This window comes from Heloderma suspectum, chromosome 12 (assembly GCF_057233095.1).
Source record: "Heloderma suspectum isolate Gila_16-S chromosome 12, 16-S_ref, whole genome shotgun sequence".
Classification (NCBI taxonomy): Eukaryota; Metazoa; Chordata; class Lepidosauria; order Squamata; family Helodermatidae; genus Heloderma; species Heloderma suspectum.
Genome location: NC_139469.1, coordinates 4,566,241 through 4,578,507, shown reverse-complemented (window position 1 = coordinate 4,578,507; position 12,267 = coordinate 4,566,241). Strand labels below are relative to the sequence as shown.

The 12,267-nt window shown below is 47.0% G+C and overlaps 1 protein-coding gene across 9 annotated transcripts in view; it reads right to left on the bottom strand.

Annotated features, from left to right (window-relative positions):
- Positions 1-12,267, bottom strand: part of TOM1L2 (target of myb1 like 2 membrane trafficking protein) — a 67,081-nt gene that overhangs the window by 44,441 nt on the left and 10,373 nt on the right. For all 9 annotated transcript variants that reach the window (XM_084818161.1, XM_084818159.1, XM_084818156.1 and 6 more), the window contains exons 2-4: positions 5,828-5,912; positions 2,985-3,063; positions 754-903 (exon numbers count right to left, since the gene is read on the bottom strand). In XM_084818161.1, coding sequence (XP_084674287.1) covers positions 754-903; positions 2,985-3,063; positions 5,828-5,912 — 314 coding nt within the window. The remainder of the gene's footprint in view (positions 1-753; positions 904-2,984; positions 3,064-5,827; positions 5,913-12,267) is intronic.

Sequence of the window (12,267 nt, the reverse complement as noted above, 5' to 3'; positions counted from 1 at the left end):
CAATAATGTTAATTAAGTGCATTGATCCGCAGTTGCAAAGGAGTTCCAGCCAGTCCCATTTGAGCAGAAGGAACGTGATCTTTGATTAGCAAGACCCATGCGGGATCTGGAGAGGTCAGTTTCCAAGGAAGCTTCCTTAATTACAATAGAAGCACCCTTGTTGCAGAAGTAACTCTCATTTTCCTTGGAGCATCTTGGTGTTTGTTTGTTTTATTTACAAAAGACAGGCTAGAAACACCCACTTACACAGAGCAGTATTTTAGACTTCTTTATGAAAGACCAGCTAAGCAGAACAGAAACAGCCTACAAGGGGGCAATTTCTATTTAGCCGTTACACATGTGGAGCCTGCAACAAGATGACGCAGTGTGGAATGCAGCCACTCCATTCCCAGCTCCCCCTGATTTTCTATCCCACTCCTTTGCTCAATCCCCATTGGGCTGTTCTGAGGGAGTCCCCCTTGGTTTGGGGTAGCAGTGGCTGGGTTCAGACAACACAATAACCCACACTCAAGGGTTGAGTGTGGATTGTTGTTGAACCATGGGTTGTTGCTGAAATGTGGGTTATCATGTTGCCTGAACCCAGCCACAATAACAAAGCATGGTTTGTTAACATGAACAACCCACAGTTCACAACCCAACAACAAACCATGGGTTCTCTCAACCCATACTCATAAAGCCTCATTTAGAAGCATCCAGACAGTGAGTGAGAGAGAGAGAAAGAATGAGTGTAGAATTAAAAGCCTCTAAACAGACCTGAATCAGTGCAAGTACTTTATCCTGGACAATGGTGGGAGGATTGTTCTTGGGAGAGATGATTTTAACCAGGACACCATCTATGAAGTCACGGTTTGCTACGAGGACATGAAAGCGATGGCCACAGTTCTTCACACAAGTTTCCAGTACCTGTGTGCGGAAAACACAAACACATTACAGGTGAAGCAAATGAAGATGGTGAACACATATAGGCCAGGTTCGCACATAACACTAACCCAAGCTACAGGTTGAATTCTGAGTTGTCATGCTGTGTGAAGCCAGAGGCATACCAAACCTTGGTTTGTTAATCACAAACAACCCAGAAAGAGAAACCATGGTTTGCTGTTGGGTGGTGAGCTCTGGGCTGTTTAAACCATGGCTGTAAACTCAAAAGTGTGGGTTGTTCATGGGTTGTTTCGCCAGGCTACGAAGGCGGCAGGCAAGAAGGGTAAAAAAATCCAGCCACTCTACATGCCAGTACTACAGCTCTGCAAATGCATTTGGGATACACGGAGGGTGTGGGTGAAGGAGGAGGGAAACATACAACCCAGAAAGTGAGAACACAAACCACGGTTTGTTCGATTGTCTGCCAGACAAATCTTGAGTAGGCAACAAATCATGAGCTAACCATGGGTTAAATAAACCATAGGTTAGCATTATATGTGAACCAGACCATAAGGAAGAAGCACATTGCCCTGGACAGCAGCTATTTTCCATGAAGGGTCTCTTTGAGAAAGGAGTTTGAGGTGTGATCCCAGTGTCTTAACCTGGGGACCCACAATTTCACTCACCATGGTGAGCGCTGCACCATCCGTTGATACATGTAATGAGCCCCAGACTTCCTCCCAGCCTCGGGGGGGGGGGGGTGCGGAATGTTTTGATGGCTCATCCCCAAAGGGGAGGAAGACTGGGGATTCCTTTCAGTGCTACATTTGCGAGCGGCTCTCAGCATTTCAGAAGCGCAGTGCCAAAACAAGCTCCCACACTCCTATCCGGGGCCCAACAGCTGGGGAGCAAACAGGAGGTGGGGGTTGTCCCACAATATCACTAGGCTTCCGTGACTCTCTGAGCACCTTTGGAGCTCAGCACAACCATGGGACAATCCCCATCCACTGCTCCAGCACCAACCTGGAGGAGGGGAGGTGAAGCGTGCTTTCACATTGTACTTCTGCTGTGCTTAGCATGTCTGGAAAGACCGTGGCCAGATTTGCACCATCAGTGGGGAAACAACGCAGTCTGGGTTGTTTCCCCCGCTCCCGCACATCCAGCATTTACCTAATAACCCGTACCATGGGTTGCCGTGTCATCTGAACCTGGCATGCAGTGGGGGTGGCTTCTAACCCACCCACAACCCCTACAACAAGCCATGGGACAATGTGGCACAGGTAATTAGGTAAATGCCAGTTGCACAAGCAGCAGGGTCAGGGGAAACAACCCATACTGGTTGTTTCCCCCTGCGATCGTGTGAACCCAGCCTGTGACTCCAGGAACAATCCCCCGACACCAGCTATAAGAATGGAGCCGAAGATAGGGGCAAAGGGATTATGGATCATCCCCAACATCGTGCTGCATTTCAGAGATGCAGCAGGAGATCAAGGACAGGATCCCACCCTTTGAGGGATGGGCAGGACCCTGTTGGCCACAAAGATTTGATTGGACACCAGCGCCAGCCAAAATGTGTTGACCCCTGGCCTTAAACCTTCATATCCCTCAATATGGCCAGCCAGGAAGTTCTGTTGCCAGTAGGGATGGTGGAGAGTTTCGTGTGGTCCACATCTGTAAACAAAGCAACCTAATTTTGTACTTCCCAGACTAACATGTGGATAGGAACACAGCTACCCTTCAATAGGCACACTTCTCAGGATTTTGTGATGCACTCCTCAGCTCAAAAACTGCAGACAAAATTGTACACAACAGCAAAAGCTGTGTACAAAAATGCACATATTATGAACAGTTACATACAAAAATTCATCTATTAGGGGAAATTTCATATAAAAATATATGTGAGCATTCATGCATGTGTTGTTGTTTCTAACTTGCAGAGGGATGTGGAAATTGGGCACACCAGACTTATGACTGAATACATGTGAAACTGACATGGACAGAAATAGACCAATTTCTCCATCCCTTCTTGCTACAAGTGCCTCTTTCAGCACACCTTGTTCGCTCCTAGGCCCAGGAGTCTCCAACTGCTGACCCCTGAATCACACCCACTTGCTCTCTCTTCTCACCGTTAGAGCTAGCATCACTTCTCTGTAGTTTTTGTTTCCATTCAACCTTTTCTTGAGTGCTCGGATGGCATCCTTCGGCCTGATGGGGAGGGAAAAGAAAATAGGGCCACGGTTAAGAGACAGGTACAAGTACCCGCACTTCACAGTATAAGGAATTCTGCTGCCCCCACTTTAGATCAGTTGAATGCAATTGTTTTGAGCCTCTGTGTTTGGAGACAGAGACTTTGAAAACTCATGCTGTAGAAAAGCAAAGATGTTGGCCAGTGCATTTCCCCGAGTTAACGCACAAATGATTTGAGCCTCTCCAAATGCAACAAAAAAACAAGTCAATTCATTGTAGGCCAAGGGATACAACCATACTAGGATTGCGAAGTAGCAAAGGCGGCAACAAGGCTACAAGGTGAAAAGCACTGTTCTGCTGGCCCCTAGCATCATCAAGTGGGCACAGGAGGGCAGGCACAGAACCATCAGGGATGAGTGACAGAAGCCAAGGCACACACATTCGCCGTGGTCACACATCATGACAACCCGGGGTTGGGAGAAGAGACAACCCAGAGTTGAAACCCATGGTTAAAACCCAAGTCCCAACTCTGGGTTGTCTCTCCCCCAGCACCCCAGAGTTCCAAGTCCAGACATCATGATAAAAACCCAAGGCAAAGCGTCCCTGGGTTGTTTAGCTGCAGCAGGAGCAATTGGGCTGCCAGGAGATAGCACGCTTGCTTGTTCCCACTCTTTCATGACAACCCTGGTTTTTAGAAAACATTGGGATGGCATGACATGTGACTGTGACCATTGTCGATGATTGCTTGGAGTTGCTGTAATGTGCAGTCTCTCTCATTTTGCTGGGGCACTCAGATGAATGTCTTATTCCCTCACGTGCATGTAGGAGGTGGATGGAAATATCCTCTAACTCTTGGGAAATCTTTCTAAACAGCTGTATTTTAACACCAATGGTAGGATGAGACACAACTAGGCCATCTAGCAAATAAGCAGCCATCTTAAATCCTGACACACTCTTCCTCGTTTCTCAGCTTCAGCCCTGTTTCACCACAACAGACTCTCGGTCCCAGAATTCCACTGCATGAGCTACAATTCCTGCCTTGGCATGAAGCTGTGTTTGAACACACAGATCAACTTTGGACTAGCTGACCTCCCAACACACTATTAGATGCAGCCTATCAAACTCCGAAATTGAATGCATGGGATTTAGGAGCACAAGAGGCAGCCTGATGCCGACTTGGACCACTGCTCCATCTAGCTCTGGGGTAGGGAACCAAAAGCCAAATCCAGCCTTCCCGGGGCTTCCCCAGATGGCCACGCCCCCATGCCCTGGCCCCACCTCCTTTTCTCCAACCACCGATGGTTTGGTGGCTTCCCAGCTTGTGTGCAGTTTTTTTCCCTTTCTAAAAGGTTGAAACACCTCTTCTAAAGCTTAGGTACTAACAGCAAGAGCTTTACGCTACAATATGCTGGTATTTTTGGTATTTACACCCCACCCTTTTGCCTTTGGGCCCACCCACCACTGGAATGGGGTGTTAAGTTCCTTCGTCCTCTCCCTCTGCAATCAACACACTCCAGGAAACAAGGCTTTGGGCTACACTTCTTTATTAGTTAACGACTAGCTTCTTTACAAATACAGATTCTAGGAAACTCTCAGACTGCAGAGAACCAGCTAATCCACACATCTACAAATATCAACAGAGGAGTCGAAGTGGAAGTTAGAGAAGTTGCCAGCAGTCCGGGCATGAACTTCTCGGCCAGATTTGCTTGGCAGGGATGCCCCTCCCTTAGGGTGTCTCCCTCCTATGTTGGCTTCCACGAGTGGCCAGCCTGGTGGACTGTCTAAGCCCTGCCTCTAATTCTTCCTGCTCCACTCTGTGTCAGACCGTAGCGTCCCTCAAGTCACACCCCTCGCCCTCCTCCTCTTCCAAAACCTGGATTCTCATGGTGGAGAAAGGGGGGGCTGTTCAGGCTAGGCCATCTATGTGTCAATTATTATTATTATTATTGAATTTATTAATTGCCCATCTGGCTGGTCACCCAGCCACTCTGGGCGATGTACAACATACAATAAAACAGTTAAAAACAATAAAATTCTACAATAAAAACATTTTCTAAAATACCCTAACCCACCCCAAACGCCTGCCTGAACAACAACGTTTTTAATGCACGACGGAAGCTCATTAAAGAGGGGGCATGACGGAGTTCCCTAGGGAGGGAGTTCCACAGAGTGGGGGCCACCACAGAAAAGGCCCTCTCCCTCATCCCCACCAGTCTAGCTGTCCTGGCTGATGGGACAGAGAGAAGGCCATCCGAGGCTGATCTTGTTAAGCTGCCTGTCTGGTGCTGCTGGAGGCGCTCCTTAAGATAGGCTGGGCCGGAACCATATAGGGTTTTAAACATCTGTGTCAAGGCCTTGGGAAGAAAGTCTCGCTGTATCTGAGCTCACTAGGGAGGGAGCCTCCCCCTGTTCTGGCTGTTCCCATTCTGAATCTGAGCTGCCAGACATCTCCACACTCTCAGAGTCATTCCTGACATGCGGCCCCTGAGAGCTTCTCCAAAAGTAAATTCAGCCCTGGTGTAGCTCAATATGCCTACACTGACTGGCGGTGGTGCTCCAAGGTTTCAGACAGGTGTTTTCCCAATGTTACCTGGAGATGCCGTGGATTGAACCTGGACCTTCTGAATGCAAGTATGAGCTCTACCAGTGAGTTACAACCCCTCCCATAATAATCTCCTAAAGAATAGGGGTGCCCATCTGACAAAACACCCACAAGAGCGCATGTAAAGCAATCCTGCTTTTCGCCAGGAAAGTGCAAGCGCACATGCAGACACATGCATACCCTTCTTCTGTCTCATTGATGATGTCGCATATTTCCATGTTAAGTGTCCAGTCTTCACTCTGTAGGGAGCCATCTGTAGCCTTTTCTAAAAAAAGAAAGAAGGAAAAAACCAAGGCAGACATAAGAAAAATGCCGAAATCTGTAGCATGGTAATACCTTTATTAGTCCAACTCAAAGATCACAAAAAGCATGCAATCTTTCGAGATCTCCAGATCTCTTCATTAGGCAAGATGTTCCAGAAAGCAGGATGGGGGTGGGGGGCATAAGACTGGGGGGCGGGGGGAGAAGGCTGGCTGGCTGTCCTAGTCAGGATGTCTGCTTGTTCAGAGTCTTAAGATCAAGGGTGCAAAACCTCTTTCAGCCCAAGCGCCAAACTCCATTTTGGATAGGCTCTTGGGGGCCACATTCCAATGGTGGTGGAGGTGGGGCTGAAGGCAGAAGTGGGGGGGGGAACAAAAATACCAGCATATTGCACCGTAAAGCTCTTCCTGCCAGTAAGTAATCCTTAGGAGAGGCATTTCAACCTTTTAAAATGGGGGGGGGGGAATGCACAAAAATGGAGAAACCACCAAATAACCAGTGCTTGGGGTAGGGCGAGAGAAAGGGGGCAAAGACTTTTGGGGACCCTTGAAGGGCTGGATTAGGTCTCCTGGGCCAGATTTGCTGCCCGGGCCTGAGGTTCTAAACCCCTGTTTAAGATGATGTGGAGGAAGAGGGTTTGTGCTCCACCCAATGATGTGAAGGTTTCAGTGCCCCGAGGACCACTGGGAACAAGGAAGTAGCAGGCAGTTGTTGCTCTTCCATTCTGAAAATATAAAATCCAGCTGTTAACTGGATTTTATTTACGGGACAGTTTTGCGTTAACACCCTCCCAAACAGCAGCATTCTCTCTTCCCAAGCCACAGCAACTTGCCTGCTTATTCTCAAGTGCAAAACGAACTGGGAGCACCAGTCCTTATAGCAGAGGCCAGCAACAATACGACAGCCATGCTCAAGCTGGGAGAACACGTTAAAGGAAGCGGAATTAGTTACGGTGTACGATGGAAGTGCAGTGAACATAATATGGGCGCAACCCAGCAAACATTACAATTACAGTTTCAGTTTATTGCTTATTGACCGATCAGGACACATGCATACAGAAACGTAATAAAATACTCGTCTTAAACAAAAAGTGGGACCGATATAAGAAATATTATTTCTTATTAGAGTGGCTGGGTGACCAGCCAGTGGCTGGGTGACCAGCCAGTGGCTGGGTGACCAGCCAGATGGGCGATTAATAAATTTAATAATAATAATAATAATAATATTAAGGAGGGGGATTATAATAAAACTGATTAAAACATTTCATAGGGGACTATCAAAACATTTCACAGAGTCTAGGCAATATTTATTGACATAATATAGCAGCAAGTTTAACCTCCTATACCAGTCAATAGCTTTCATTTCTCCAAAGCCCATTGAACAAACTTGGCAGTCCCAGAGGCTGTATAGTAATCTATGCCAGCCAGTAGTAGTGGCAGCATTATGTGTAAAGAGGATTTGTTCCTGGACCAACTGTTAAGGGCTCAAGACATTGCTTCCTCAGCTCTGGATGTGTTAGAGAGAGCACCAGGTCCTCTATCCTGGGACTGCCAACTGGGCAGTGTCCTTTTGCACCATGGTGAACCCTATAGCGCACCTTCACCTCCTTCAGCTGCAGAGAGTTCAGTCTGCATTTAGAGAGAAACCATCTTCACCCATATGAGCCAACAGAGGACAAATAAGGGGGCACCTTTCCTGGGGGTTACAATTACAATTCTAGCTCAGATCTTCTTTACGCCAGTGTGCTTTTGCCCGATGTCTGCAGCCTCGAGCAGTGGCAGCTGGGGCCTCCAATCCGTGGGGGTGCTATGAGTTATGGTCACTCCCACAGCCCAATCTCAGCTCCACTACCCTAAAACTCCTCCTGTTTGCCTCCTCCCAGCTCCTCACATGGAAGCCCCTACCAGGCATGATAGCTAAATAGAACCTCCATGTTCAGAGGAAGTAGACTTCATTCCGACTGGTGTCCATATCAGATTACGAGCTTTACTTTTTTCTTTACGCACACAAATTTGCAGCAGTGGTGTAGTGCAGCCAGGGCTCACTGGGAAGCAGCATCAGCATTTTGTGATGAGCAGGGAAGCTGATGTCATCTGCTGCAGACACCCCCCACCCTTTTCAGGCTTCCCTGTTCCCTCTGAGCTTAGCTGCAGTCCTCACAATAGCTGGGGGGAAAGGAATTTTCCCAGCTACAATATCTTGTTCCCTGTTGTCATGCAAAATATTTTGGGGTGGCTGGGTCTTGAATGGGCAATGAAGCTTTACAAAAGTCTTGCTCCAGGTGGAGATGAAAACTGCTAGAAGGGATTAGCTGATATGGATGAACACAGCTGCCTTGCATTTTTGGACTGTCCTTGGGAGCACCTGCACTTCAAAACTTACCACTACATCACTGCTTCCAGCCCCCCCAAATGGAATTTGAACACTGTACAATGGTAGTCATGTTCTCAAGCCAAGTCAGCAGGAGTAGGCAGAAGGTAAATCTGTAGATGTTCTAAACTTCAGCTCCCAGAAGCCACTGCCAGCATGGCCAATGGTCGGGAATGCTGGGAATGGAAGTCCAAAACATCTGAAAATCTAATTTCTGCCCACCCCTAGCATAAACCACAGGCCCCTAGTTAGTCCCAAGCATAATTTGCTTGTGACTAATTTTTTTTTTTTTTGAAAAAAACACATAATTTTTTGTGAACCGCCCAGAGAGCTTCGGCTATTGGGCGGTATAGAAATGAAATAAATAAATAAATAAATAAATAATTATTTTTGCCAAATGATCCCTCAGCAACTCTTCTGAGGCTCCAACACCCGGTATGGCCCATTATACTGCAAACTGGTCTTTGATCTGTGAGACCCAGCTGAGCTATGGAATCAACTGGTACAACTAGATAAGTTAACACCAAAGACCTAACTCGTAAGGCAGCTGTCAAAATGAAAACAGGCCAGGAAGAGTCCCCTGTCCTCGGCCTTTGATAGAGATGTCTACTCTGTTCCAAGACTGCAAAGCTGAAGTGACAAAACAGAAGCAGCACATAATATACGCGAAATTAATTACCATGCTTTTGCTCTCAAGCCCAGTTCCTCACACTTTCTATGCAACCCCAGTATGAAATTATTTTCCGTCAAGTATGCGAAAGATGCCTGTGGAAGCCAGGCATTCTAATCAAATCACACCAACCTTGCGCCAATTGCATGGGCTGCCTATTTGCTTCCAGGCTCAATTTAAACTGCTGGTTTTGACCTTTAAAGCCTTATCAATTTGGGACCAGGTGACTCGAAGTCTCGTCTGCACCAGGTTTATATACCTGCCCAGATGTTGAAATTGGTCTCAGACAGCCAGCTTTCAGGGCCACCATCAAAAGCCATCCGATTGCAGGATGCTAGGGGTTCAGCCTTTTCAGTGGGGGTCCCATACCTTTGGAACTCCCTGCCACGCAAATTACATTTGGCTTCTTTGTTGGCCATTCGCACACAGAGCCTAAAAACCGCTGTTTCATTTAACTTTTTATTGAACTCTATGCTGGTTTGGTACTTTAGCTGCTGCTGCTGCTTATTTTAGTTCTTAGTCTGTATTATCTTCATAGGTCACATTGTGAGGATTAACCCTGAAGGTGAGGTACAAATATATTGAATAATAATATCAACAACGATGAGGTTATGACATTTATAAAACCTAAACACCACATTAGAGACCAAAACACAGCTGGTGCTCCAAATCAAACCAAGGAATGGTGAGCAGAGCGCTTATATTTAATCATCATCAACAATGGGAGGTTTATTATGATCATTAAGCCACTTTATAAAGTCAGAATATTGGGCCATTTAGCCCAGAATCATCTCTGATTGGCAACGACTCTCCACGGTCTCAGGAAGAGAGGGGGATCTTTCAAATCACCTCCTACCTGATCCATTTTAACTGGAGAGGCCTGGAATTTAACACGGAATCTTCTTCATGCAAAACACGTGCTCTCCCATTAAGCTATGGTCCCTCCGCACAAGGAAGCAATTATCAGTTACTCTGAAATAAATAATGTCAGCAACTAGGTAGCAGTATCTGGCCGAAAGCTGCTGGTTGTCCTACATCATAACTCAGTATATAGATTTTGTATGAATTGAAGCATAGGGTACCACAGCAGATAAAACTGTCTTACTAATGCTTCGGCTTGAAAGATCCACAGAACACAAGCGGCTTTTTAGCAAAATAATTCCAACCTTAAGCACTTCATATTAACCAGAGATACAATATACCCAATATGAGGGATTCACCTTCATGCAAAGAGATGCACCCCAAAGCCAGCCCATGCATTACTTCCCATTTGTGCCTTTTCAAGATTTAATTTGCAGTTCACAAAGATTATCTCTGCAACATAATCCATGATCAAGAACCAAATGCTGATCTGAAATAAGCTTAAACAATTTAAATTTATCATCAGAGCATTATTCTGTTTACGGGAATACTAGGAAACTAGGTTTTGAGCACAAACAGTATCCTAGGCGCGATGTCGCTTATACGCTTCTCTGGAAAATCATTGTCACCTTATTCGCTGCAGGAGGAGTGCAACCCCATCCGGAACAGGCTGCACTCCCTATCCACATCAGATTGTCTACTGACCATCAGAACCTCTGCCTTGTCTGGACTGAGCCTCAGCTTGTTAACCCACATCCAACCCACCACTGTGTCCAGGCAACAGTTCCTAACCGATCTGAGGAACCTAAAGGTTAGTAGAAGTACAACAAATATTTAGGGAAAAAAACCTCGGTGTGCCCCCTCCTCCCCAAAAAGCCCAATGAGGACTGAGAGTGCTCAGTGGGCACAGAATGCTGGCTGACTGCTGCAGGCAAGGAGGAATGGAATGCAATGCCCAGTGGATATGGCTGGCTGGGACCCTGGACAGGAGCACTCCGCATGGTAACATTTTGCTGCAGGTCGCACCTGTCCTTATTTAAGACTGATAAGGTCTACCTGAAAGGAGAACCTACAGCCACATTTTCCAAATGACAGCCCTCTGAAGGATCACAGGGAGTGCTCCTGGATCTGGAATTGCTCCTGGATGTTTAAGTGGCCTTTGCCCAGTTTTGGGTGCTGTGCCAGTAACGCCCCTTCCTGGAGGAGACGGCTCTGGCCACCATAACATATACCTTAGCCACTTCCCATTTAGATTAATGCATCACGCTCTACACGGGGTTACCCTTGGAGTGTTCGGAAACTGCAGCTGGGGCTAAAATGCTGAGACCAGATTGCTTTTGGGGGTGGGGGGTGTTTACCAACCATATTACAGCAGTGTTTGACCAACTACACTGGCTCACAATTTGTTTCAGGGCCACATTCAAAGTGCTGGTGCTTACCTATGAAGTCCTAAGTGACTTGGGGACAGGATATCTGAAAGACCCCTTCCACCCATATGAACCTGCACTTGTATCGTACACCGCCCAGAGAACTTCGGTTACTGGGCAGTTTAAAAGGACATTAGACAATTCTCTTCTTGGGAAGCACTGCTGTATGTCCTACCACCCAAAGTGGCTAGGCTGGTAGGAACATGGAACAGGGCCTTTTCTGTAGGCAGCATCCCAACTGTGGAACTCCCTTCCAAGGGATGTCAGACTGGACCCATCTCTGCTCAGTCTCAGGCAGGCAGCAAAAAACGTTTCTGTTTTGTAGGGATGTAATGTTTTTTTAAAACACATGATGGTTTGATCATAGAATCATAGAATAGTAGGGTTGGAAGGGGCCTACAAGACCATCGAGTCCAGCCCCCTGATACTGCTCTCGTGTTGTTTAGATACTTTGGGCTCTGTTTTTCATACCATTTAAAGTTTGGTTTTTAATGTTTTGCTTCTGTATGCCACTTGAGAGGCCCTTGTGAGGGCTCCAAGGCAGTGTATAAATATTTTATGAATAAATAAATAGGAAGCTGCCTTATATTTATCACTGGTCCATCTAGGGCAGCATGGTCTATGCCAACCTTGTTTTGGACTTCAGCTCCCATCAGCCACAGTCGGCATGGCCAATGGTCAGTAATGCTGGGAGCTGTTGTCTAAAACATCTGGAGAGCCCAAGTTTGGGGAAGGCTTGGCTGTGTTGACTGGCAGCAGCTCAGGCAGACGTCTTTCCCAGCCCTACCTAGAGAGGCCGGGGATCAAACCTGGGAACTTCTGCATGCAGAGCAGGGCCCCTACCACTCTGGAAGCTAACAAGCTATGGACACCTCCGGTTTGTCCCCAGCATCTATCAATGGCCATTCCCTATTTTGTCCTCCGACTTTCTGTACATGGTGGTTCCCATCTGTAGCCCGTGTGGTGTAGTGGGCAGAGCGTTGGGCTGGAGAGACCCAGGTTCAAATCCCCAATTGGCCAAGAAGCTGACT